Here is a 25,860-nt window from a genome sequence, read left to right as displayed (position 1 = left end):
TCTAGCCAATGGGAAGCCAGCAACCCACAGGGAGTATAACTTAGTCTATATGGGTAAAACACGAATTACTTAACCCTTTATCTAGTGGAATGAAATACAACATAGCACAAAGCGCAGACCTAACAAAATAGAAAATCCTGGGAGAAATCTGTCATGATAACAGGTTCCAGTGAAGTAAGTGACATCACCAGCTGAGCTAATAGCCAGCCTTGGGTAAAATGGAGTAGCTACAGATAAGGAATGAGAAAAACACATTTTTTTTACTCCTTCTCTTTCAAAGGCCTGGGTTTATGTAGAATTTGCTGCAGTGGGAGGCCATGATTGCATGTTATCTAGCACCTACTGTACAGTTGGGTCTCATATGCTGCATACGGTTGAGCTTTAGCAATATATTTCTTGGGCTGCGTCTGCCTCCAGAGGCACCGGGCTGCAGATGCACCTGCATGGAGGCACCTCAGTGCTGCCAGGTGAGCATTTTCAAGTGAGAGAAGCCTGAGAGAGAAGGTTCTTGATCCTTCTTGTCTCTTAAGCCAGCAAATTTAGGGAGACGAGGTCCCCGTGCTTCTCTCCATCTGAGGGTAAGCGTCCCAAACGTGGTTTCACATGGTCCTGCAGTGATTCTGTTGGTGAACGAGAGCGCCCTTGGTTACAAAAGAGCCCAGTTCTCAAAGGCGGCGCTTAATTCCCTCTTGCGAGTTTTTCTCGTAATCTTTGCATGACTTCTTTGTGCTTTTGTTGTCATTTGGGAGTATCTTCTTTTAAATTCCATTTTATTCCTTTTAAATGTGGCAAATATAAATACGGAAAACAAAGCAGCATATGTTAATAAGAGAGACGTGTGAAATTGTGGGATTTTTGCCTTTTTGCAAAAGCCGCAAGAAGTTGCCAATATTTCTGCAGACGGAAACTATTTTTTCCACCTTCAAATCATCACACAGCATAAAATCTGTGGCTATTTGTGTATCTCTGGATAGATGCTAAAGCTAACCCTTGAGAATTTACACACCCTGGGTCCTAGCTTGTTCTTTTGGCACCCACAGCTCCCCGAAAGGCATCTCAGCATCCAGATTAATGGCCTAGATTAATTGTCCTATATCTGCAGTCAATTACTAATGGTCAGTGTGATCCCAGGCACCATTCTTAAGAGTGTATTGTCGGTCCTTTAAATTGAGATATAAAATAATCCAAGCACATGGTACTGCTGGATTTGGGATTACATTCTGAGAGAATGTTTAGCAAGAGTCAGATCTTGTAGTCGTTTTTAGAGAGCTCAGCAGAATAAGAGGTTAAGTTTAGAGAGGTCTCCTTCTCCCCGACATCTCAAACAGTGTCCAAGCACTGAATTCATGAGAACTTCAGACCCAGCTGGAAACCTCACAGCTCAGTGTCCTTGCTAATTTGTTCCCTTTAGTGAATTAAATATCCCACACTTTTTAACTGAGCCTGGTTCAGGGCTTGCAGATCCTTTTAGTAGTGGGCTGCTGAGTTTGTACATCATCCTGTGCAGCAGTTTGTCTTAGATAAACTGTTTCTTGAAGCGCTTGTAAAATCCCCTCACTGTAATTTTTCCCTCGCTTATCTCTCTTCCTCCCCAAAAGTAGAGGGCTCACCCAGGGTGTCTGTCTGAACCTGGGAATCTGTCACGTTGCTATGGTCGAGGCTCTTGCCAACATGTCACAGGTGTGCACAATGAGGAACATACGGAAAAAAGGCAGATTGTAATTGTCCAAAGCCTGTGAGGGTGGCAGCTGCCACCCCACGGAGCAGCTCCGCGGCCAGGGAAGTCAGAGGAGAACGTCCCCGCTTCTGGGAGAGAATTCATTTCTTTACACAGCCCTTCAGAAGGCACCCAGCGTGAGTAAATGTGCAGGGATGTGAACGAGCAAGAAAGGCTTCGTGGGGGAGCTGAGCGACACGTACAAGCAGCAAACACGCTTGGGACTTCTGATACACACCTGGAAAATGGGGCTGGTGGTTCCGGGAGGCTCTGCTCAGCCAAGGTGTTTGCTTTGTGTCCTGAGTCCCAAGCCACGCTTGAAGCATGTTTTCCTGGGAATCAGGCAGGTTGAGTTACAGGTGAATGGCCGGGTTGGCTGCTTCAGTCTTGGGTCATTTCTGCATTGCACTTAACCGAATAATACCTTCCCTTTCTTCCTTTTTTTGTTTTTGTTCATTGATCAAGCCGCTTTTGAGCAAAGTGATACTTTGCATATCTGGCTAAGTGCTGTTAACAGCCTCTGCCTGCGGTTTGTGCAAATTAAAAAAAAAAAAAAGAAAGAAAAAAAAAAGAAAAAATAGAAAAAGAAGTGTGATCTTGCTGGAGAAGTAATTTGCTTCTCTCCAACCAATGATGGCTTGCACTTTATGCAAATTGGTATCTAGGGACAACAAATCCCATTTAATACATATGCATAGTTCATAAAAAAAACGACGTGAGAGAAAGAGAAAAAAGATAAAGCAACGAGTCAGCAAAAGAACAGGTTCCGAGGAAATTTATTGTCCCAAATTGGACATTTGTAACAGATGATGTGAACAAGTGTTAACTTTGTTTTCAGCAGCTCTTCACGTACATTCACTAGACATCACACAGATTATGTTTTAAGGATCTGAACTGTAATAAAAAAAAGTGTCTGTGGGCTTTGGAGTGTTGTGTTCCATATGGTTGGGGAAGTGCGGAGTTATTGCGACAAGCATCTTGTGAAGCTCATTACGCACGGCGGTGTTAGATGCGAATTGCTGCGCATCGCTATAGGGTACGTACATGACATCCCACAGTCAGCAGATAGCAACTGGAAATGAAAGATATGAAGGCACAGAGTACAGCTTCAGGGAACATGTTAGACAAAACATCTGCTGGTATCAGAAAGCTGCATTATCAGATCATTGTGGCCATGAATTTTTTATAAAGACTTTTTTTTTTTAAAGCTGCAACTTTGAAAGTGACATTTTGCGAGAAAGTTTTTGATTGAAGTGTGATGTCAAGAGAAAGGCCAGTCTAGTTTATTATCTGTGTAGGAGCCAATATTGGCAGCCCGAATCAACTCCTTTCTACGAGCAGTTGAGTTGGCCGCTCACGTACTACAAGTGCTTTTTCCCTTCTGATTTTGATGGCCGATAAAACCTTGACCCACATTGCAGGTTGTAGCTTTAGTACCAGGCTCCTCAGCGAGGAGATTGCAAAGTTTGGTCCCTGAAGGGCTGCTTAATGACACGGCTGGGGGGCTACTGAACAAAATCCACCTAAGTGCAGAACCTTTCTGTGTTGAAAATGGAATGCAACATGCTTCCCAGGAGCAAAGCATCCTTGCCCAAATCCCACTCGAGTGGGACCTGCACAGCCCCCGGGGACCTTGTCACCCCTGTTTATCATCTGTTCTGCCAAGGATGGACATGATTAAAAAGATCGTCACATAGAATTGTAGAATCATTCCGGTTAGAAGAGACCCTCGGCATCATAAAGTCTGACCATAACCTAACTAGCACTAAACCATGTCCCTAAAAATGTTGCTGACAACATGTTTTAGGAGCATTGCTGGAAGCTGTGGACATCTCAGTGCTTAGAGGGGCCTCCTACCTCCTTAACATTCCCAGCATTCATTAAGGGCAGTGAGATGGCATGAAATGTATGTGCGTAGTGTAACTATTTACATTAAAACAGCCAGGCGTTTTCCAGTCTCCTGCCCTCTCCTGTCCCAGCTATGAATTTTCCTTCATGTCACTTGTATTAGAAACAGGTACCAGTGAAAAAACAGTCTCTTGTTGATCTGCAAACTGTCTCTCTCTCTCTCTCTCTCCAGTCAACTGCCTCAAAACTGTGCATCCAAAAGTGAGCAAACTGATTTCCCACGCTGATTCACAGATGGTTGCCTCAAAGAGAAGACCAAAATTTCCCTGATTTTTTGGCCTTCTTCCCAAGCCTTTTCCCCGTGTCTTGTGTAAGGAGGGGTGGGAGGATGGAGGGACATGTCCAAAAGCATCATGACTTATGAAAGGATTTAGTTATCAGCAGCAATTACATATAATACCATTCATTAATGGAATGGGAGCTGCAGAGAAAGCCAGAGGCGATTCACACTCTGTCACTGATACTTAAGGAGCCTGCAAGTAAAGGAGGGATTTTTGCTGGCCTGACCTGTTGCTGATGGAGATGGTTTTCAGGTGAGTGATGGAGCTGCTGAGAGCAGCTGCCGAGAGAAATGGTGTTGCTGAAGACAAAAGCCCAACAGGCCATGGCTGTAACAGCATCTTCCCAACCGCTGCCTTGGAGGAGCATTTAGAAACAGCAGGCTTGGCATGTAGGACATGCAGATCGAGGTCTGGCTGTGCCGTTTACCTAGACAGGAGCTACATCAGGAAGGTAATTCAGTGTCCTCACCATTGTGTAAAAATAACCCTAATGGGTTTTTGTGATTGCTTCCTTGGGTTGAGATTTTTAGAAAATACTTGAAGGTAATTTTAATGAAAACAGAAGTGGACCAAAGCTGAGTAGTTGTGGTTTTCTTGTTTTTTAAATCCTGTTTAATTAGAGTTTGGAGGTTTGTTATGAACTGAAATTTTTCTTTTTAACTTGCTCGTATCTGTGGAAAGAAAAAGCTGAATATGGATCTGCATTTCCCATGGGGCCTGTCTACCGGACCGGCTCGCGTCTGGGCATTCAGGTGTGAAGTCCCAAAACCCTGCATGGTTCTGGTTTTGAGGGGGAGATCTGGCCTTACCTGAACACTGGTCATCAAGGACATAGTTCAGAGTTAATGAAAATGTGAATCTGAAGCTCCTACATTTTTAATGTTGTTCTTTAAAAGACTGCAAAAGTCCTTTGTCTGAAGCTCAATGTTCCTTTATTGGCTGCACACCCACAGCTCTGGAGAGCACCAGAAACAGCCTCTGCTGGGCTTAGGCTCTGCTTAACTGAGGACTTGCCTGGGCAAGCTCAGCTGTCCAGACCCGAGAGTGTCCCAGCACCCTGGTAGGAAATATTGTGTATTTGGAGTTAGGAGGCTGGCAGTGCAGCCCCTCAAAATGAAACATGAACATCAATGACCCAACCTGGGCAAAAATGAGTCTGCAGCCAGTCCTGTGTGTGCAACTGTGGGTACAAAGCAAGCGGAAACATTTAACTACTTCTTTTGGACATGCAGTCAGATGCTGTTTTATTTGCAAGCCAGTATACTAATATCAATGTATACTAATTGGTCTGTGCTGTTGTAGTAACTATGGTGTTAATTGCAGAGGCTTAAATGTGAATGTATAGTCCATCCCCTCCCCTTTTTTACCTTAGCTTTTAGTTTGGATTTACATGCTGTTTTGGAAGATTTCCTCAGCTATTCTTTAACTTTTCTTTATCTGCATGTGTTCTCCCTGGTAGCAAAAATATTTCTGGACAGGTGTTTCAGTGGTGAAATAGATATGATTCCTTATAGAACATGTCTGTACGTGTGTATGTATGTGCGTATATGTATATAAATTCAGTAACGTGTAAGAAATCTGCCCCATCTACAGATGGTTGTGGTATGGGAAGCTCGTACAGAGTACAGGCTGTATGTCTGGTGAGCAGAGCAAGCAGAGGGGGCAGAGAGCTGGCATTGCAATGTAGCAGAAGGGTATGGAAGAACGTATGGACATGCAGCTAATAGGAAGGGAAGGGAAGTGGCTGGAGGGAAAGAGATATAATGGGTCCCAAATGTGGCAAGCACATATGCTGCCATACAGCAAATGCAAAGTGCCACCACCAGTGACAAGTGTATTGCACCTAAGGAAAACAGCTGTGCCAAGTGCCCAAATCCATGCTCAACCTCCTGACCCTCTGTCTCCCCAGTCTGACATGGATTAAACTGGTCAGGTCTGGGAGCCTATCTGAGTACGCCTTACACAGAAAGAACGGCTCAGTAAATGTCTGAAATACTTCTTGCATGGCTCCCTATTTTGCATTTGCAATCTTGCATTTGCGAGATTGCTTTATTTAATTTTATTTTATCTCCTTGTATTTATTCTGCTGTGCTCAGTATCGCACAAACACATTGATTATCTGTGTAGATCATTGCATGGTTTAGTGCAGTTCTGTGTTAAAAACCCTCCCACATAACCCGATTATTTGTTAATAATTTTTCTATTTTGAAGAAACACCCTTTGACACCTGAGCTGGATCTTCTGTTCTTAGGCATAAGGATAATAAAGTCCCCTGTGAAGAGCATCCCCCTAACCAGTCCTGTCTGCTCTGTCTATATTTGAATATATAAAATATTAATAAATGATTCCAAATGTTTAATCATATCCATTTGACTCTATGAGACGCAGTGTCTGTAGGCTTTCCATGTTAACTGCCGCTGTGATATCTACATACTGCTGATTTGTTGTTGATCTTGAGTTTTTAAAGCAAAATAAAACTGAGGTTTGCAGTTTGATTTGAATTAATCAGGTCTGATTAGACAGGAACAGATCTGGAAATTCCTGAATCTCTTTAATAAAATTGCATGTGCTATTCAAAAGGAAATAGTTCATATCTTAAGTAAGAGGGTTATTTGTGTAACACGTGTTTTTTTTTCGGAGTGCTGAATCTTACAGAGAGGGGTGTTATGATGATGCTCAGGGTGTAGGAAAGAAATAGCGTTTTGTTTATGAAAATACGGCTATTTTAGACTGGAGTCACCTGGTGGTAGATCTCATAAATGTACATAAAGAGACGCTTCCTAATGTTATCAGTTTGGTTTTGTTCTTCACATCACACTGACTGTCCATCTAGAAGCTTTGATAGATGGAGTCACAAAACCAAAAGGCTGTATTTAGTTTAATAAGCCAATTTAAAGAGAAAGGTTGGAATTATGTATGGCAGAGGACAATTATGCAAACTAAATGATTCTTCAATTAATAATGAGATCCATGAAAGGCGAAGGAGAAGGGAAGCGGAAAGCCGATGGTTCCCCTGCATCCTCGTGTGCTGCTGCGTGGGAGGGATGCGGTGCTGTGGGACGGTAGCCAGGGCAGCGTCACCCAAAGCCCTCAGATGCTGATGGCATCTCGGTGGTGGAAGGTCTCCAGTGACAATTTTGCTTTCTCAAACAGGTTCACCTCAGACCGTCTCCATCCGCAGGGCTCTGTTAGGAAGCAGCGAGTGGACCTGGGCTGCGGAAGCGCCTGAACGGTGAGTGCGATGCCAGAGCGGTTTCGGGCACAGCCCCCTCCTCTTTGCTCTTTCCTCACCCTCCATTTTGCAGCCTGGCAAACAGGCCCTGGAGGGATACAAACCCGATACAAACCTACCTGTGGAGCCATCGGTTTGGCCTTTTCCATGCAGCTTTTATCCTTCTTTTAAATCCCTGACTGGTGTGTTCCGGAGCAACAAGCCATATGTCAAAGATGTTAAAGAGCAAATATTTTGCAGACTGTACCAGCATGCAGAGTCAGAGGGGAAGCGAGCAATAATGTTGGGAGAAGGGGGAAGAAGTGATTATCTGGGAGTGATTATTCGGGAGGGCAATAGTGGGAGGTGCTGTGAGTGACAGGGATTCACTATGGGACACAAATCACTTAAGGCAAAGCCATTAGGATCAATTTAAAATACCAGAGAGAGAGGCTGAAGTGACAATAGCATATTTTAATTGAAATCACAAATATCATTGCACAAGATAAGGTTTAAAAGACCAGGCAGAGTTACTTTGTCAGAACAGAGGAAAAAGTTTTCAGTTTTTATTTAAAAATGCCCTCTTTTGCAAAGATCAAAATGGAGCAGGATTTTTTTTTAATTCTTAAATCCCATTTATGTGTTTTTTTTCTATTTTAATGTTCGCTTTTCTCTTGATGGACAAATTATAAATGGAATTAACTACATTACTAATGTCTTGAATCTGATTTTAATAGAGCCTAGGCTGAAGAATGGAACCAGTGTGTGTCCCATTAAAAGAAAAATAGAGTTACAGTGGCAATAAATAGCATGTCCAGATAAACACATTTATCTATTTGTTAGTTTTATTTATTGAGCTAAGTAGCCTGTGTACAGACGTTGGGATTTTTTTAGGCACTTTTCCTAAGCTGAAGTCCACATGATGGGATTGATACCGGTTTTGGCAGCAGAAATGTGAACTTGGTAAAAGAGCCTGGCATGGAAAACCACTGAGTTCTGACATATTCCATTTGCTTCTAGCTCTTTGATTTCGACTCGCAGAATCTGACATATGTTGGGCATTGACCTTGCTCTTTTAAATAAGCTTATTTTAGAAGACCTTTGCAGAATGCTGTCTGTTTGGCCTAGATGTAAGCTCTTAGGGAAATGTAGTACAAACACAGAAGTTGTATGTTTTGAATGCCAGAGATGTTAAGCTGAAGAACAGTTGGTAAGATCTGTACTTCTGACTGCTCTCTGTGCTCGCAACAAGGAAGAGTCCTTAAAGAAAGGAAAATTCTTCATCCTGCATTTGCGTGAGGATTTTTTCTTTATTTACTTTTAGCACAAAGTTCAGGACCAGACTTCTTTTTTCAATCTGAAATACTCTGATCTGGCCCTCAGATGCTCGGTGGAATGAAAGCAAACATTTTCAAAAGTGTTTGTTTGGGATGTCCCGGGTCAGGAACCTCAGAGACAGTCCGTGTCTTGTTGTATCGTAGAATCAGACCCCAGGTACTCAAATATAGAAGGAACATCTCCAAAGCTTGGCCTGTTCCGTATGGAACAACACACTTCACTGAGAGTTTCAAGACAAGCCGTAACCTTCAGGGTGGGGATTGCTTTCCGTTTGTCGTAGGGGAGCAGCTGCAGGAAAATTCCCCGCAAAAGTGCTGGAATCTTGCAAACGCCAGCATGGACCGCTGAGCGGTAAAAGAAATCGCTGGGTAACAACATGGCAAATTAGGGAATGAAAGAGACTTTATCGGATGGGTAGAAAAAAATGTCCTTTATTAAGCCTTTATCTGCTGAAGTCAATAGAAAACTCCTATCAACTCCAAGAACAGCAGAAACCTGGAAGCACATGTTTGATATTCTCCTCTTGCTGGTAGACAAACTCCTGTACCCTTTGCTTGGGCTCTGAGGTTTGGAGCCTGGAAATTCAATCAGCTGGAGAACGTGTCCCTGGAAAGGGTTGCTGAGTTTAACCATATCTGAGTAAGTGGCAATAAAATTCTACACATAGGAAAACACTTACCAAAATGCCAAAATAAATGTACCTTTGAATTCATAGTTGTATGGAGCTCTTCAGGATAAAACCTGGCTCCGTATGCAGCGAGGAGAGGCATCTGAGCTCTGCCAGAACGTTAATAATCATCTTCTGTGGCCCATGGGCAGCTCTGCGCCCTGGCTGCCTCTCAAAGAGCTCGGCTCACTTGGCTTCTCAAACACACAGGAAGGGCACAAAGACCTGGCTTTGCTGACACGGGGTTAAGAGCCTGTGAGCGTTGGACGTGGAACATTTCCTTGGCTCAAGGAGTCAGGAGTAGGTTTTTTTACCTCTCCCTGCACATTTATCTCCCTGCTTGAGTGGCGGTACTGGGAAGTCCTCTCGTTACTATGAATAACTCATCTCCAGCACGTATATGAGGTTCGTAGTCTGACCCATAAAGGTTTTTTTGGGGAATAATGTGAGCATCATGCCATCATTGGCAGTGCTGTGTATGTGGGACCAGCTGGCCCTGTGCCATCAGTCGGCAGGAAGGACGGCAGGAGAGGGGGCCTGCCCGAAATTCCCTGAACCATCACTCGCAAGCTCGCTTCTTCAGGAAAATGGCTTTTATTTGTTGTGATTTCTTCATACAGAAAAGCTTCTTACAAAAACTAAATAATGTAACATATTCCAAGTTCTGGGCAGATGAAAGCTGAAAGGGCTGTGGTGTTTGTGCAAGTGGAATGATAGTGACAAGCACCACATGATGTCCCTGAAGATGATGTCAGGGGACTTGATCCCCCATAAGATGATGAAAGACTCTGATGCAATGGTGTTTTGTGAAACAGTTTGAGCATAAATGCCACATTCTTTCCCATTAACAACTGACTTCCATTGTACCAGGATTTTTGATTTTTTAATATGTATTTTGAGCACACTGAGAACAAAAATTTCCATTGTGATAGTGCAGCAGGAAGATTTAAAGGCTGTGGTGGACTAAGAATTGAAATGCAAATCACGCTCACACACAACCTCCTGCTGAGGCCCAAATTTTTATAGATCAGGTTCTGCAGCCCTGATGGAGAATCAGGGATCTGCCTTTCCTGGGATTCACAAATTAGTCGCCGTCTGTGGTATCATTTCCTACGACATAATTGTAACTTAGCAGATGAAAGTTTGCCACTGAAGACAGTCCCTGCTCTTCCATTATTTCTCCAGCTGCAGCGCCACTAAGGATCCTTTCACAGACAACACAAACACACACATCACAGCTCCCCACTCTGCAACATACTCTTGCTGAATATAAAGATAATGTATATATTGATCCTCTTCCTCCTCTTTTTTTCTCCCCCAGTGTGCAGGTGGTAAAACACTGGCTGCCATGAACTTCATATTGAGAAAAAAGAAGAAAGAGTTGTGGTTTGGAGGCTGCTAGACAGCAAACTGCAAGCTTGTAATGTTGTGGCTGCTTAAATTGCTACAAGGATAATAGGCCATACATGCATTTGTGGATAATTCTGTTTGCTAATTGCTCATGAAATTTCAGGTAAGGAACATCCAATTCAATTTGTTATAATAGGTAATGGCTTGGGTTTTTGCTTTTCAGGGTGGGTTTTTTTTATTATTATTTTTATTGCTGTCATTACAAATACATGGCTCTTTGTGTTTGGAAGAACACTTTACTAAAGGGCTGGGGCGACGCTGTGTTAGCATGGGGAGGTTTTAGCCGTGTACACAACAGACAGTAACAGTATCTTAAACATAACGAGACAGCTTTGCTCCTCAGTGCCCCGAACCCCTGAAGCCTCCCAGGAACCCTTCTGATAGCCCCTTTTCCCTTCCAGCTATTTAGAGGTTCTTGACTATGCAAAAATATGCTAAAAATTATCACCACCAGTGATCGTAAGCTCAGAGCTGCATCCTCTGGTCTGCATCTGCTTCCCATCCTGCAACTTCAACTTGCTCTACCACTTATTACTACTTAGCGACCAGCTAATACGAGTAGCTACCCTTGTTGCAGCATTTAAGAGTTACATAGACGTTAATGAGAACTAACATTTGTTGACAGCCATGGTGGGAGTTGCCTGTCTGTAGCATTTCAGGGGTTCCCATTGCTGGAATGTTTGATGGCCTCCTTCATTAATTACAATTGACACCGAGCAAGTTTTCATAGGCCTCCTTTGGCTGCGCAGAGCCCAAAGACGTGTTGAGCCCTGAGAGAAGGGGCCAATAATAATATATTGCCCAGTAACAGTCCCTTTTTCTCTCCATTCCCCTCCCACAGGCTCACACAACACGCGGATGGAGAAGGTGGCCGCGGGGTTCCACAGGACGGTGGCCGAACCTGCCCTGGCTCAGGACAGACTCTGGATCCCCCCTCCAGGTTGCTCAGAGCATCTCATTTCCGTGCTCGCTTGTCCTACACGAAATGCTCTTTCACTACTTTTTTTAGTACGTGGAGAACAATTTAGTCATTTTAACTTAAAGTCAATTGCCTTCTTCATTTTGGGAACATGAAGGCAGTTAAAACGCTACGGAAATTCAGCGCAGCAGCAGTAAATAACTCTAGCGGGCCTTTCAGTGCCTATTTAGAATAGGGTGCATAATCAGAATTAAAGCAGTGGGTTTAAAACGCAGGGAGAAATATAGACCCCTTGTAACTCTTGAAGGGAATACGAGCACACAGCTGGTGCTTCTTTAGGAATAGCAATGGCTATTTTGGTTTGGAAAAAGAGGTAGCGGGGAGCTGCCCAGAACCGCTCAGACAGACAGACGTACGTGTTCACATCCAGCCTGCGGGCGCTCAAAACGGAGTTTTTCCATTTGCTACCGTGGAAAGGAAGCTGCTTTCGCCCTCACCCTGAAGAAGATGAGCTATAGGAATATACAAGGGGCTTATTTTATAGTTAGGGGGCCAGAGGGGGAAGCAGTGGTCATGAGCAGAGATTGGAAGTTGGCTGGTTAAGTAAATCTCAGGCTGTAGCTGGTTTTAATTTATTTTTTGGTTTATGTGCAGGGGACTAGGCCTTGCAGGCCTGGCTAATATCAAAGCCTGGGGTTTTGTAGATTTTTAATCACGGTCCACTTTGGGGGGTTCTGCTTTTGGTGCTTGTGGATGTGTAGGGTTTTTTGTTGTGTGTTTTAGTTGGGTTTTTTTCCCTGCAGTGTCTGGATTTCTTTAGTTAAACTTTTCCATTCTACAAACTCGAGCCAAGTGAGTGATTTCAAATTACCCAGCACTTTCCAGAGAGGGCTTTTTGTTGTTTGATTTTTGGTTTGGGATTTTTTTTTTCCAAGCAAACGTGCAGTCCAGTTTCTCTGAAAATCACAGATGGCATCTGCACTCCTACCCCATTGCCCCTCGCTCATTTGGCATTCTTAGCACTGTCTAAATAGTTTATTGTTCATCAAATCTGTATGAAAGGAATTTTATGTGATTTTTAAAATTTGTTTGTTTTGTCCCTCTGCTGGCAAGAAAAGTGAATCCCAAAGTATTTCAGCAGGTGCTATTAATATGCAAATAATGGAGAGTACACTAGGTCTAATAGACCTCCCAACTACATGGGAGGTGTCGCTGTTGGAGCAAATTAGCTTTCCGTAATTTGCATGCTTTTCGCAGCCTCCTGGGATTATATTTTAGATCAGAGACAATAAAAGCATATGCTGTTAGTTTAAAATGTAACTAATTTTAGACTTTGAAGCCGTTTCAACCTAACTTCTTAGTGGTGTTAAACTGTTATTTGCAAAGAAACTTTTTACACAGCTTCTTATTTCATGGTCTTTCTCTTGCCCCATTAACTGCTCCATCTCTCTTTTCAGGATGAAAATGAAGAAGGGCATCTTCCAGGTGGCTGCGTCTCGAAAACCAGGTATGTCTCACAAAAACAGGCCCAGCTCGTCCCAGCTTGGCTCTGGGTCTGCATTCAGGTCCCAGTGGGGTCTAGATTGGGTATGTCGAACTTCTTGCCTCTCCTTTGGCATCTCCGTGCAACGTAAATCCATCCAAAAAGAACACTGGGGCCCCTGCCAACCGCTCACACAGGGAGGAGGCTGCTTGCAGTGTCACACAATCCATTTGCTGACCCACCAAAGCAAAGAGACGCTGAGCTGATGTGGCACAGCTGCCCCGAGCGCCCGCCCGCACCTCGAGACAGTCTCTTGGAAAAGTCTGTTTTAAACAGGCTAAAATACAGGGATTTCAGTGCGGGTTCAGTCAAACGTTATTGAACTGTACTGGCACGTTATCAATAGCGCGTTCCAAATTGATATTGACAGCAAAAATCATACTGTTGGCATCTGTCATTTGTGACAATTTGAATGATGGGGCATTGGTTTTGTGCCTGAGAATTTGTGTCTGTATTTCAGGTGCTGCAGCAATTGACCAAATTGCTTCCTGACCGAACGTGCTGCGCGACCCGAAGGGCCTGGCCAGGTAGGGTGCATTCAGGGCAGCCCTTTGACATCTGTCCCTTGTCCCCACGCCTGCTTCTGCCTCTCTGTCCTTGGGCATTTGTTGAGCTGGTACGAAACGGTTCTCCTGGCTCGCAGCACCGTCCCCACCTTGGCTGCCCCAGTTCCTTCTGCTTTCAAGGGCTGCAACAAGAAGCAGCGGGTTTGGCTGATGTGGATACACTTCAGCAACAGCCTGCAGCGCTGTCAGCTGAGGAGCCTGTTGAAGGTAGAGCCAGTCGTTGGCTTTTGTCTTTCTGCCAGTTGTCCCATTGCCCGGAGTGCGTGATTTGCGAGCTGCCTTTGGCGCCGTTGCTCCGTTGCTCATGGATCTGTGTGCGGTGTTTCAGGTCAGTTGGTCTGCGGGGTGGTGACCGTCTTTTATTTCAAGAGTTCAGGGTAGGATCAGATGTGTGGAGGACAAGTTAGCATTGTCAGATTTATTTCTAGCATGGGAAAGGTGAGTGGTAGCAAGAGAAAGTAAGGCTGAAAGATGTCCTTTAAGACAAGGCCAGGAAAAAGCTCTTAGGATGCAACTTCGGCCATATGGCCATGTGTGGTAAGACTCTCCTGAAATTTTGGGGCCACCACTTTGCCATCAATGTTTTTATATTTAATGCACACAATATATAAAAATACTTCCTTTCCCAATTGAAGAAAAAAAGCAGGGCTTGATTGGTGCGTGACTTTGCTGGTATTGTGAGTTGCGATCTTAAAAGAACTGTGGTCAGATGTGACCATTCCTGGGGCTGTAAGTAAACCAATGTGAAGGGACAGAAGTGCTGGAAATGATTTGTGACCATCTCGCTGAAAATGTGGGATGTTTTTATTTTTCTCTCATCTCACCCTAAATATTTTATAACAGTAATACCAGTGGCCTCTCACTTCTGCTGCTTTTCTTTAAATGGGATGTGCCGTGCCTGTTCTAAGCCTGTGTATTGGAGCTGGAAACAGTTGCTCTATTCAAAAAAAATAAAGAAAAAAGGGCTCTGATTACTCAGGTGTCGATACAAAAAAATGAGATGTTGTGACAGATGGCTGCATTTGTGAAGCAGAGCGTAGTCAGAAGGAAAGTGGAAGGAGACAAGGCAACTGTACATCACAAGTGTGAAAACATGATCAAAATACCTTCAGCCTTGTTTCACCAACACTGGATTAGGAGGCAACTGTGGTGAGATGCAAGCAAAGAAAAGCATGAGGGGATACTGTTTGGAAAACAAAAACGTCTTTCAATAATGAACTGCTTGACTTGCTCCAGTAAAAGCTTAGAAGTTTAAAAAAAAATCAAGAGACTTTGTTATTAAATGGAAGGACTATGAAGCAGTGAGCCTCAGAGCACAGTACGTAGCATCGCTGCAAAATACCATGTGCAATAGAGTAAAATACTGAAAGCAGGCTGTGTCACGGGCTTAGTTAGTGCTATAGCAGGGTGTGCTGCTGCCGGTCATCGGTAAGTGGCATCGCTCGGTGACATAGGCTCTCAACAGCAGCTGTCCAGGAAGAGTCTTGAGGTGAGTGCGGCTGAGATGATGTATCTCCCCTCAGTTCCAGCAGGACAGGGAACTGCTGCAGAGAGTCCAGCGCAGGGCAACAAAGATGCCGAAGGGAGTGGAGCATCTCCCGTGTGAGGAAAGGCTGAGGAGCTGGGGCTCTGGAGCTGGACAAGAGGAGACTGAGGGGTGACCTCGTTAATGTATAGAAATATATAAAGGGTGAGTGTCAGGAGGATGGAGCCAGGCTCTTCTCAGTGACAACCAATGGTAGGATAAGGGGTAATGGGTTCAAACTGGAACACAGGAGGTTCCACTTAAATATGAGAAGAAACTTGTTCCTGGTGAGGGTGGCAGAGCCTGGCCCAGGTTGCCCAGGGAGGTTGTGGAGTCTCCTTCTGTGCAGACATTCCAGCCCGCCTGGACACCTTCCTGTGTAACCTCATCTGGCTGTTCCTGCTCCGGCGGGGAAATTAGACTGGATGAGCTTTCGAGGTCGCTTCCAACCCCTGACATTCTGGGATTCTGTGGTCAGGCACGGTCACCACTGCGGTCACCAGCCAGACCCAGGAGCTCTGGTGGAGCTCTGGGTCAGGAACAGCACTGGCTGTTTTGTACCTCGCACCATTTTCACACGTTCCTCCGCTCCTTGAGAAGCTTTAGTCAACTTGTGGTGCCCGGGCAGAGGACTTACCGAGCTTGTAAAAGCCGAGAACTTGGCAGACGCGCGTGCGGGGGCTTCTCCACCCTTTTATAGACTGAAACAGGTCCCGGGTACTTTCAGCTTTGCTTCTGTGCAGCATTTGGCTGTCACCTGGGGAAAAGTTTTGAGAAATGTGTTTGATCTGAGATCAGAAATCCCTCAGGCTGGCTCTGCTCAACCTGTTTCCAGCTCCAGCTCTCTCCTCTGCCGTCCTCAGGAGAAAAGGAGAACATGGGCCCATAGGAGGTGAGTCTGACAGCCTGGCCTCTGCTTCCCTGCCTTAAATCTTGGATTACAAACTGTGTGGTGCTTGTGTTTCATCACAAGAATCCAAAGGCTTCATATTCTTAGATTGCAGTTTGACCATTGCAGGGAAAATGTGTGTTTATTTTCACCAGCACCATTCCCAGACACTCGGTTTTCTCATCCCCACCCCAAAACTGCTGCAGCTTTTCGCAGGTACTTTCTAGCAATGAACTTCATCCAAATATACAGAAGATAGGTTACATTAATAACAATAGGCATAGAGAGTGCAGCAGGAACATGCATCTTCCTGATTCTTGTTCTGCTAGTACTAAAGCTTGAACGTGAAAGTTTCATTCTTTTATTTTTACAAAATTTGAATTTCTTTAATAACTTTGGATCAAAAGTTTATTCTCCACATCGGGAAGATGAGGTGTGTTGTTTTATTTTTTTAGTTACAAACTGCATTGTCTTATTTGGGGAATGTGTTCACAAATGAGAAAGAATTGCCTTTATTAACAAATCAAACGCTTATGCTGTCAAAACTGAAATCGTTCTACCTTTTTATGTGCAAATTAAAGCTTCTGTCAAACCTTCAGCCACGGTGCATTTAATTTGTGGAAATATAAAAATATCTGGCTTAATATTAAAATATTCTCCATGAGGAAGGAAATATTTTGCAGTGATGCATTGCATTCGAGATTCCCAAAAAATCAGATTTGAAAGAAATTAAGTGGTGCTTTAGCAGAATTTATTTTCCCCTACTTTTGCCAAAGTTCAGTGCAGCACTTAAAAGTGTGTTGAAGTTATACAGGTGCTTAAATACCTTCTTGTACCCTGGCCTTTGGAAGTGAACCAAGCTAAATGTAAGTGTATCCAAGGCATGAGAGCTGCACCCCCTGTAGTTTTTGGGGTGCTGAATAACTTCTGACTTTAGCTTCAGTAAAGTTAGGATAAGAATATAAAAGGCAGCTATTGGTTTCATGGTGACAACTCACGTTTTGCCAGGTCTTTGTAGAGAGGCTAAAATTCTGACTATCTAAAGGTGGGCACCAGTTCTGTGTTTCCGTTTCCCAGCTGAAGAGCCCCTGATGGTTTTTATGCCAATGTCGTTAGCACCGCATAATTGTAGCATCCTAGTTTTTAAATCCCTTAGCTCTTCTAGGCCATCTCTGTAAGGGAGTTTCTGCAGGCTGAATGCGGAATGTATTAAATGTGAAGGTGTTTATTACTGGCATTAGGCCATTAGCCATAATTAATGGCAAAGCAGCTATTTGAGGCTGTGGGTTGTTCGAAGTTTTGCCCACATTCTCTTTTCATACCCACTACCCAGCATGAATTATATGATCTTCATATTCTGCCTCTCACCATTAGAAACCAACAAAGAGGTTCGGGTTGGGATCTCCTATTTCAGGCCATAAACATGCGATCCAGCCACCTCATAAAGCACATTCCTCCAGCTCACTGCTTGCCGTCAATTCTCCAGCATATCCGCAGCACGTGAAAGTCCTGCCCAGCGAAGCCGGAGGGCACAACGCGGCTCCTCGAGCGCCGAAGCTTCGCCCGGAGCGGTGAGTTGTGTCTTCGTCGTGACTTGATGTTTTCCGCAGGTAAAATGTTGGAGCCTGTGCTGTCCCCATCACCCGTTTCCATGCAAGATTTGGGGAAAACGGTCTCCGGAGTGCATAGTTTGCTGCCAGGAGGTCTGGTGGGAGCTGAAGGCATGGAGGTGAGTACTGAATTGGCCTGTGTGCAAGCTGGACACCTCTCTCTTTATTATTATTATTATGCGATCAGACACTACTTAATTAAAGGATGTGCTGGGGATGCACTATTTATACAGAAACTATGTACACGGAAATCCATTTTCTCCATGGCGATTGCAGATAATGTGGTAAGCTTGGCTTTGATTCGTTAGTATAGCAAAAGAGATATTCAGAATTATTTGGTGTAATTCACAGCACTTCAGAATGCATAGAGTTTCATCATACTCTAAATCTACTGCTTGTGCCAGTAGCTCAAGCCTGTGACGACCGCTTTGCTGGAGCTAAAATTGTGGTAGTGTCACTTTTTCATTGTAACGCTGAGAACATGTTTTTCAAAGTGACGCTCAGAAAAAAAAATCTTTAAGTAATTTTGTGTCTTGGGTTGAAAAAGAGAACCGCTACGTTTATTTTAATTAGTTCATCTCATTTAGGAGGATATTGTTTTATATGTCTTTGGGTAAAAGTTTGTGCCGCCTCTGTTTTTGTTTTCTGGCAAGGTTAAAACCCTTAGGAGCAGCAACGGGTCCCAGCATCTCCTGGCCCGTTTCACACTCATTCCACCCTCCCGGCTGCACCGAGCTGGGCGAATCCAGACGCTTCCCACTCACGTCCATGCAAACTGCACCAGCCTGGAAAAGTCTCTGGTTTTAAACTCTGCTTTTAGGATAGAGTCTCAAAAACTCTTTCTAGCCAATGGTAACCTTGGGCAACAGGAAATCCTTATCATTTCAAAGTGTGGGTCCAAATTAAACAAGAAATCCAGGCTGCCATTTCTGACAGCTATTCAGAGTTTTTTCACCTAAACATGATGTGCATATAGATCTCACCACCCTCACAGCAAAGCCTGTCCAAGGCACCTTCGGAGACAGGATTTTAAAACAACATTATGCAAGTGATTAATCTTACAGTGAGGCCATCATAGGGATGCTTTTTCCTTCTTTTTTTTCCTTTTTCTTTTTATTTTTTCTTTCTTTTTCCTTAATTTTCCGCAGCCCCCTGTGTTCTGAGCACTCCTTATCTGACTTCATTGGGCACTGTAGTGTATTTGGAATCAGTTGCATAATTTAAATGTCTGGCTATAGTTGCTTGGTGACCAGGCTTTTTGTCTTGGTATCATAGATTAAAATGTTCAAAGTGTTACCTGAACATCGTGATTTAGTCCTGCTTGGGGCTCTTTGGCCTGTACCTGGCAAGTGGAAATGTGATCAGATGGTCTTTTCCCTCTGTTTTCAGCTGCTTCAGTCCCTAAACCTGAGGTTGCACGTTACTGATTTATCCAATTCCTCTAACCAGTTATTTATTTTTAAAATAATTGGCTGAAAAATGTTCACAGCTATTGAGAGAATAATTTAATAATGAAAATCTGCTTTTATTGCTGAGATTCTCCTATGTATGTATGTATGTATTTATTTATCTGCTTCACCATCTGAAATGTTTGGGAAAGAATTTAAACTGACTGCATTTAATGCACAAGATTTCACACCTCTGGGCTCTGTATTTATAGCTCTGTCATGTTCCTTTCTTGTACTGACCTGAAGAAGAGGGTTTGTTTTCCTTAACTGATGAAAAGGTTGTCTGTCATGGTGTGGTTATTGCAGCACAAAATATTGCCTAAAACTTGACCCTGAACCAATTTTGTACAAGGACAATTTACCCCAGAATTCCAAAGGAGAGGCAAAGCGCACTCTAACCAAAGACGTCAGCTGCTTTGGGTGTATAAAACCAGGGTGATTCTGAAAATCCTTCATGGGGCCTCTGTTTTAAATGCACGCAGCCTCTGGTCTTGGCTGAACTATTGTTTCTCCCAGTGTTCATGTTAATATGGGTTTTCATTGATGTGCAATAATTCAGAAATGTAAAAAGTAGGTGTTTTAATCAGCTTTATCAAATGACGCTGTTGTAAACTCCATGACGTCGGCATTCAAAGGGCCGGTACCGATTTCAGTGGACATTGTGCGCAGTCACTTCCCAGGAGGGTTTTCCACTCCTACTCCGTTATATGATGAATTCTTCCCGTCCCACCTGTGCCCGCGACAGAACGCGGAGAACTTGGGACGGGCGTTCGCTCCGGCGGTTTGAGGAGAGGACGGAGCAGCAGGACACAGCCGGAGCTCCTACAGAGTATCAGCTCTTCTTACATTTAGGAAGCCAACGAGTACAAACTGTAAATGGACATGTACAGTGATCTCTTCACCAGTGCTGAATAGACAGAACGCGAGCTGTGCCCCCTCTAGTTGTCTTCCCAAAGTCTGAGTGCTTTTTTTCTATCTAGTCAGGATTCTACCTGCCATTGTGTTCACTGCCAGTTGCAATGGGAATAATTTATTAGTACCTTTGCAAGTTTTACATCCCTTTCTATTCAAATTGACCACAAACAGACTGAGTGTTTTTAATCAGAAACATTTATTTCCTAAATAATTTGTAGAGGGAAGAGAATGTTTTCCTCCCTATACAGGTAATTCGAAGGTAAAACAGCATTAGTGCCAGAGACAAAAGGTGTGATGCACACATAGGCTGGTTACGGGCACTGTGTCTTCTCCCCGATTGAATTAATGTGGCAATGAAGATTTCTTTATTTAAGAAAAATGACCTGCTCAATATCTGTTTTACTTGTTCAGAATTTCTTTCTGCAAATGTTGTTGTGTGTTCTGGTTTGCTCACTGTATCAAGCACTGTACTTTTTGTATATCTCTGTCTACTAAAATTGCTATCAGAGTATGTGGAAAAAGCAAATGCAACCCCTGGCCGCCTTAAGTGCACAAGTAATAGTTCATATGGAAGCTGCATGATTTCTTTAAATGTAGAATTCTCAATTAAGGGCTTAATTATGAAATATTTACTCATTCTGCTGAGGACTTAGCCAGCCAACACTCCTGGGTCCTTTAGGAGTAGCTACCTGAGGAAACGTTCACCATTGTGAACAGGTAAGTTGCTTGCCTGTGTGCTGTGCACGTGTGTGTCTGTGTGCATCTCTGCACATATGTGTATGTCTGTTTGTGTCTGTGCACATCTGTGTGTGCATGTGTGCACGTCTGTGTGTGTGTGTGCGTCTGTTACTTGTCTGAGTGCATGTGTCTCTGCATTTTTGTGTGCATATCTGTGTGTCTGCACGTGTCAGTGTGTGCATGTGTCTGTCTGTGTGCGTCCATCTGTGTGTGTGTCTGTTTCTGCATATCTGTGTGCATATGCGTGACCGCATGTACGGCTGTGTGTGTCCACACCGTTGTTTGCATGTGTGTGCGCTTATCTATGCACGTAGGTGTGTGCATGCACATCTCTGTGTATCTGTGTGCATGCGTGTACACGTCTGCGTGCGTGGGAGCGTGTGCATGTCTCTGTGTTCGTATCTGTGCGCGCACCTGTTTGCATCTGTGTGTATATGCGCATGTGTCTGGGTGTGAATGTGTATGTGCGCAACTGTGCTCATCTCTGTGCACGCGTGGATGCATTTGTGTGTCTCTGCGCATCTTTGTGTGCCCATGTGTGCGTGCATATCTGTGCGCCCATTTGTACGTGAGTGAGTGCATTTGTGTGTGCACGTGTTCATCTGCGTGTTGTGATTGTGCTGTCCTGATCCTGGACTTTTTTGCTTATTTGTTTTCCGGGAGATTTCTCTTTATTTGGCCTCTGATCACAGCCAGACTGGTTTAGGATCTGGTTGGTCAGAGCTGGTGGTGCTTCATCACTTGTAGCTCTTTCAGTATTTGTTGCTGATGTTAACACAGCCTGTACCTTTTGAAGATGAACTCAGCCAACAGATGCTTTGCTCGGTACTTCAGCCTCGTATGTATTTTGTCTGTGTGGGTGGGTTTGAGTACAGCAGGATTTCCCTGACCAGTGCTGGTTTGTCTTTTTTTTGCGTATTCTGGTTTACTGGTGTATTGTCTTTTAGTTAAACTTGTTGTACTCTACTGCTGAAGACATATGTTGATCTGTTTTCAGCTGTGTATCTTGCTCTGTATACAGGGAACTACATTGGAATAACAACCCAAGTTTTACCATTTGAGCTGGGAAAACAGTTCCTGTGAGAGACTTGGGGTCTGAAAGGTGTTTTCACTTCTTCTTTGTATCAATGCTTGTTCAACAATATCACTTCTGAGATGTAAGGGCTGTAAACGGCTAGTTTGTAAAACTGCATTTGTGCGAGTGTCTGTGCACGTGTTCATATGTGTGCATGTTCATCTGTGGTTCTGCATATGTGTGCACATCTGTGTGACTGTGTATGTATGTTTGCCTGCGCACCTGTGTGTGTCTGTGCATGCATTAGTGTGTCTTTGTCTGTGTATGTGCACATCTGCGTCTGCAGAGGCATTTGTATGTGTGCGCATGTGTCTGTTGTGCATCTGTGTGTACATGCAGGTCCATGTCCACATCTGTGTATGTGTGTGCAGATCCTTGTCGATATGTGCATTTGTGTGCACACATGTCTGTGTGTGTGTGTATTTCTTTTTGTGTATGTGCACATGTTCATCTGTGTGAGCATTTGTGTGCACATGGATCTGAGTTTATGCCTGTGTGTGCATATGTCTGTGTGCGATCGTATACGTGTTCCTGTGGATCTGTGTGTCAGCATGCACATCTCTGCATGTATGAGCATGTGTGCCCAAGCATGTGTAGGTGTGTATATGTCTATATGTGCATTTTTGTGCACATCTCTGTGCACGTGTCCACATGTGTGCATCTGTGTATGCAGGTCTCTCTGCCTGCTTGTGTACATGTCTGCATGCATGGGAGAGTGTGTGTGCATGTGTCTCTATCTGTGTGCACACCTGTTTGCATCCTTGTGTATATGTGCACATGTCCAGGTGTTAATGTATATGTGCGTACACACCTCTGTGCAGGTGTTGATGCATTTGTGTGTCTCTGCACACATATGTGCACATCTTTGTGTGCCCATGCGTGCATGCATTGTGTGCCTTTGTGTATTTGTGTGTGTGTCCATCTGCAGGTGTGTGTATGTGTAGATCTGTGTGTCTGCAGGGGTGTTCAGGTGCATATGTGTACACATCTGTGAGCGTGACTTTGTATGCATCTGCGTGTGTGTGCACCTCTGCATCTCAGTGTGTTGGTGTGTGCGCATGTTTCTGCTTCTGCGCCTGTTGTGCATCTGGGTGTACATGCAGGTCTGTGTCCACATCTCTGTGTATATGTGTGTGCACATCTGTGTGTGTGCATCTGTATGTGTGCACGTGCATCTGCGTACGCCGTTTTGCGCACGGGTGTATCTGTGGGCATGTCTGTGAGCGTTTATGTGTGTACGTGGTTCTGAGTTTCTGCATGTGTGTGTGTATGTCTGTGTGTGAACATATACGTGTTCCTGCAGGTCTGTGCATCTGGGTGTCAGTGTGCACATCTCTGCATGTATGAGCATGTGTGCCCAAGCATGTGTCTCTATGTGCATTTTTTGTGTGCATCTCTGTATACATATCTGTGTGTCCATGTGTCCACATCTTTCTTTGCATGTGTGTGCATCTGTGTACGCACGTGTCTGCATACATGTGCTTGTGTACGTCTGCATGCATGGGAGTGTGTTTGTCTCTGTCTGTATCTGTATGCACACCTGTTAGCATCTGTGTGTATACGTGCATGTTTCTGGATGTGAATGTGTGTGTGTCTGTGCACATGTATGTGCGCATCTTTGTATGCTCATTTGTGTGTATGTATGTGCACGTGTTCATCTGCGTGTTGTGATTGTGCTGTCCTGATCCTGGACTTTTTTGCTTATTTGTTTTCCGGGAGATTTCTCTTTATTTGGCCTCTGATCACAGCCAGACTGGTTTAGGATCGGGTTGGTCAGAGCTGGTGGTGCTTCATCACTTGTAGCTCTTTCAGTATTTGTTGCTGATGTTAACACAGCCTGTACCTTTTGAAGATGAACTCAGCCAACAGATGCTTTGCTCGGTACTTCAGCCTCGTATGTATTTTGTCTGTGTGGGTGGGTTTGAGTACAGCAGGATTTCCCTGACCAGTGCTGGTTTGTCTTTTTTTTGCGTATTCTGGTTTACTGGTGTATTGTTTGTCTTTTAGTTAAACTTGTTGTACTCTACTGCTGAAGACAAACATTGATCTGTTTTCAGCTCTGATTCTTGCTCTGTATAGAGGGAACTACATTGGAATAACAACCCAAGTTTTACCATTTGAGCTGGGAAAACAGTTCCTGTGAGAGACTTGGGGTCTGAAAGGTGTTTCCACTTCTTCTTTGTATCAATGCTTGTTCAACAATGTCACTTCTGAGATGTAAGGGCTGTAAACGGCTAGTTTGTAAAATTGCAATTTGTGCGAGTGTCTGTGCACGTGTTCATATGTGTGCATGTTCATCTGTGGTTCTGCATATGTGTGCACATCTGTGTGACTGTGTATGTATGTTTGCCTGCGCACCTGTGTGTGTGTCTGTGCATGCATTAGTGTGTCTTTGTCTGTGTATGTGCACATCTGTGTCTGCAGAGGCATTTGTATGTGTGCGCATGTGTCTGTTGTGCATCTGTGTGTACGTGCAGGTCCGTGTCCACATCTGTGTATGTGTGTGCAGATCCTTGTCGATATGTGCATTTGTGTGCACGTCTGTGTGCACACGTCTGTGTGTGTGTGCATTTCTTTTTGTGTATGTGCACACGTTCATCTGTGTGAGCATTTGTGTGCACATGGATCTGAGTTTATGCCTACATGTGTGCGTACGTCTGTGTGTGAACATATACGTGTTCCTGTGCATCTGGGTGTCAGCGTGCACATCTCTGCCTGCATGAGCATATGTGCCCAAGCGCGTGTAGGTGTGTCTATATGTGCATTTTTGTGTGCATTTCTTTGCATGTGTGTGCATCTGTGTATGCATGTCTCTGCCTATCTGTGTGCTTGTGTACATGTCTGCGTGCATGGGAGTGTGTGTGTGTCTCTGTGTGCACACCTGTTTGCATCTGTGTGTATATGTGCATGTGTCTGGGTGTGAATGTATATGTACATGCACATCTCTGTGCACACGTATGTGCACATCTTTCTGTGTGCATGCATTTGTGTGCCTTTGTGTATGTGTACATTTGTGTGTCTGCAGGGGTGTTCAGGTGCGTATGTGCGCACATCTGTGAGCGTGACTTTGTATGCGTGTGTGTGGACCTCTGCATCTGTGTGTTGGTGTGTGCGCATGTTTCTGCATGCACGTGTCTGCTGTGCATCTGTGTGTACATGCAGGTGTGTGTGTATGTCTGTGTGCGTGCATCTGTATGTGTGCACATGCATCTGTGTACGCCATTTTGCGCACAGGTGTATCTGTGTGCACGTGAGTGTGTGTGCGCATTCAAGTGTGTACACAGATCTGAGTTTCTGCATATGTGTGTGTTTATGTCTGTGTGTGAACATATATGTGTTCCTGTATGTGAGTGCATGTCTAGGTCTGTGTGTCCATGTCTCTCTTGTGTGTGCATCCGCGTTTCTGCATGTGTGACTGTGCACACAAGTGTGTCTGTGTATGAACGCATGTGTGTGCACATGTGGCTGTGTGTCTAGGCATCTGTGTGCACAGGTCTGCATGTGTGTGTGCATTTGTATGGCATGCCTCTGTGTGTGGGTATATGTGTGGCTCCGTGTGCATGTGTCTATGCATGTGTGCAGACGTGGCTGTGTGCAAGTCCGCCTGTGCGCAGGCATCTGTGTGTGCGTGTGTGTGTGTATGTATGCATGTGTCCGGATGTGTGTGTGTGTGTGTGCACATGTCTCTGTATGTGAGTGGCTGTGTGCACGTGTGCACTTGCATTCATGTGCCTGTGTCCTTGTGCTGTGTGCACATTTGTGCATGCTATCAGTGTGGGGATGTGTGCACACGTACCTGTTTGCACGAGCACGTGTGTGTGTGCATGTCTGTGTGTGTGTGCCTGTGTGTGTCTCCAAAACATTCACACTGACCTTCCATGCTGAGCCAGCAGGACGGAGCGTCCTTCACATGGAGCAGATGGACTGCCAAGCAAGTCTTCTGTACTTCATTAGTACAGCCTGCAAACTTTACCCATGCTAGAGTACAGTTTCAGTTTGGGTTTTTTTTAAAGAAGAAATAATAAAAACAGATGAAATTATAAAACAAACCGTAACTGTCTTTGTCTCATTTACCCAGTGAGATTTGCATTACCTTTCCC

General features: G+C 44.3%; 1 protein-coding gene across 11 annotated transcripts in view; it reads left to right on the top strand.

Moving 5' to 3' along the window:
* LOC110362494 (uncharacterized) overlaps positions 1-25,809 on the top strand; it is a 480,683-nt gene extending 454,874 nt beyond the window's left edge. For 3 of the 11 annotated variants that reach the window (XM_065059403.1, XM_065059406.1, XM_065059407.1), the window contains 6 exons: positions 7,060-7,138; positions 10,444-10,635; positions 11,374-11,472; positions 12,909-12,958; positions 13,455-13,521; positions 17,585-25,809. In XM_065059403.1, coding sequence (XP_064915475.1) covers positions 7,060-7,098 — 39 coding nt within the window. In that variant the 3' untranslated portion in view covers positions 7,099-7,138; positions 10,444-10,635; positions 11,374-11,472; ... (1 more) ...; positions 13,455-13,521; positions 17,585-25,809. Of the gene's footprint in view, positions 1-7,059; positions 7,139-10,443; positions 10,636-11,373; positions 11,473-12,908; positions 12,959-13,454; positions 13,522-17,584 lie in introns of those variants that run through there. The other 8 variants (XM_065059411.1, XM_065059408.1, XM_065059412.1 and 5 more) reach the window with 5 other exon arrangements.
* Positions 25,810-25,860: the final 51 nt, after the last annotated feature.

The sequence above is a fragment of the Columba livia genome, chromosome 3, assembly GCF_036013475.1.
Source record: "Columba livia isolate bColLiv1 breed racing homer chromosome 3, bColLiv1.pat.W.v2, whole genome shotgun sequence".
NCBI lineage: Eukaryota > Metazoa > Chordata > Aves > Columbiformes > Columbidae > Columba > Columba livia.
The sequence above is the reverse complement of the archived record's forward strand: the minus strand, read 5'-3'. Positions and strand labels throughout refer to the sequence as shown.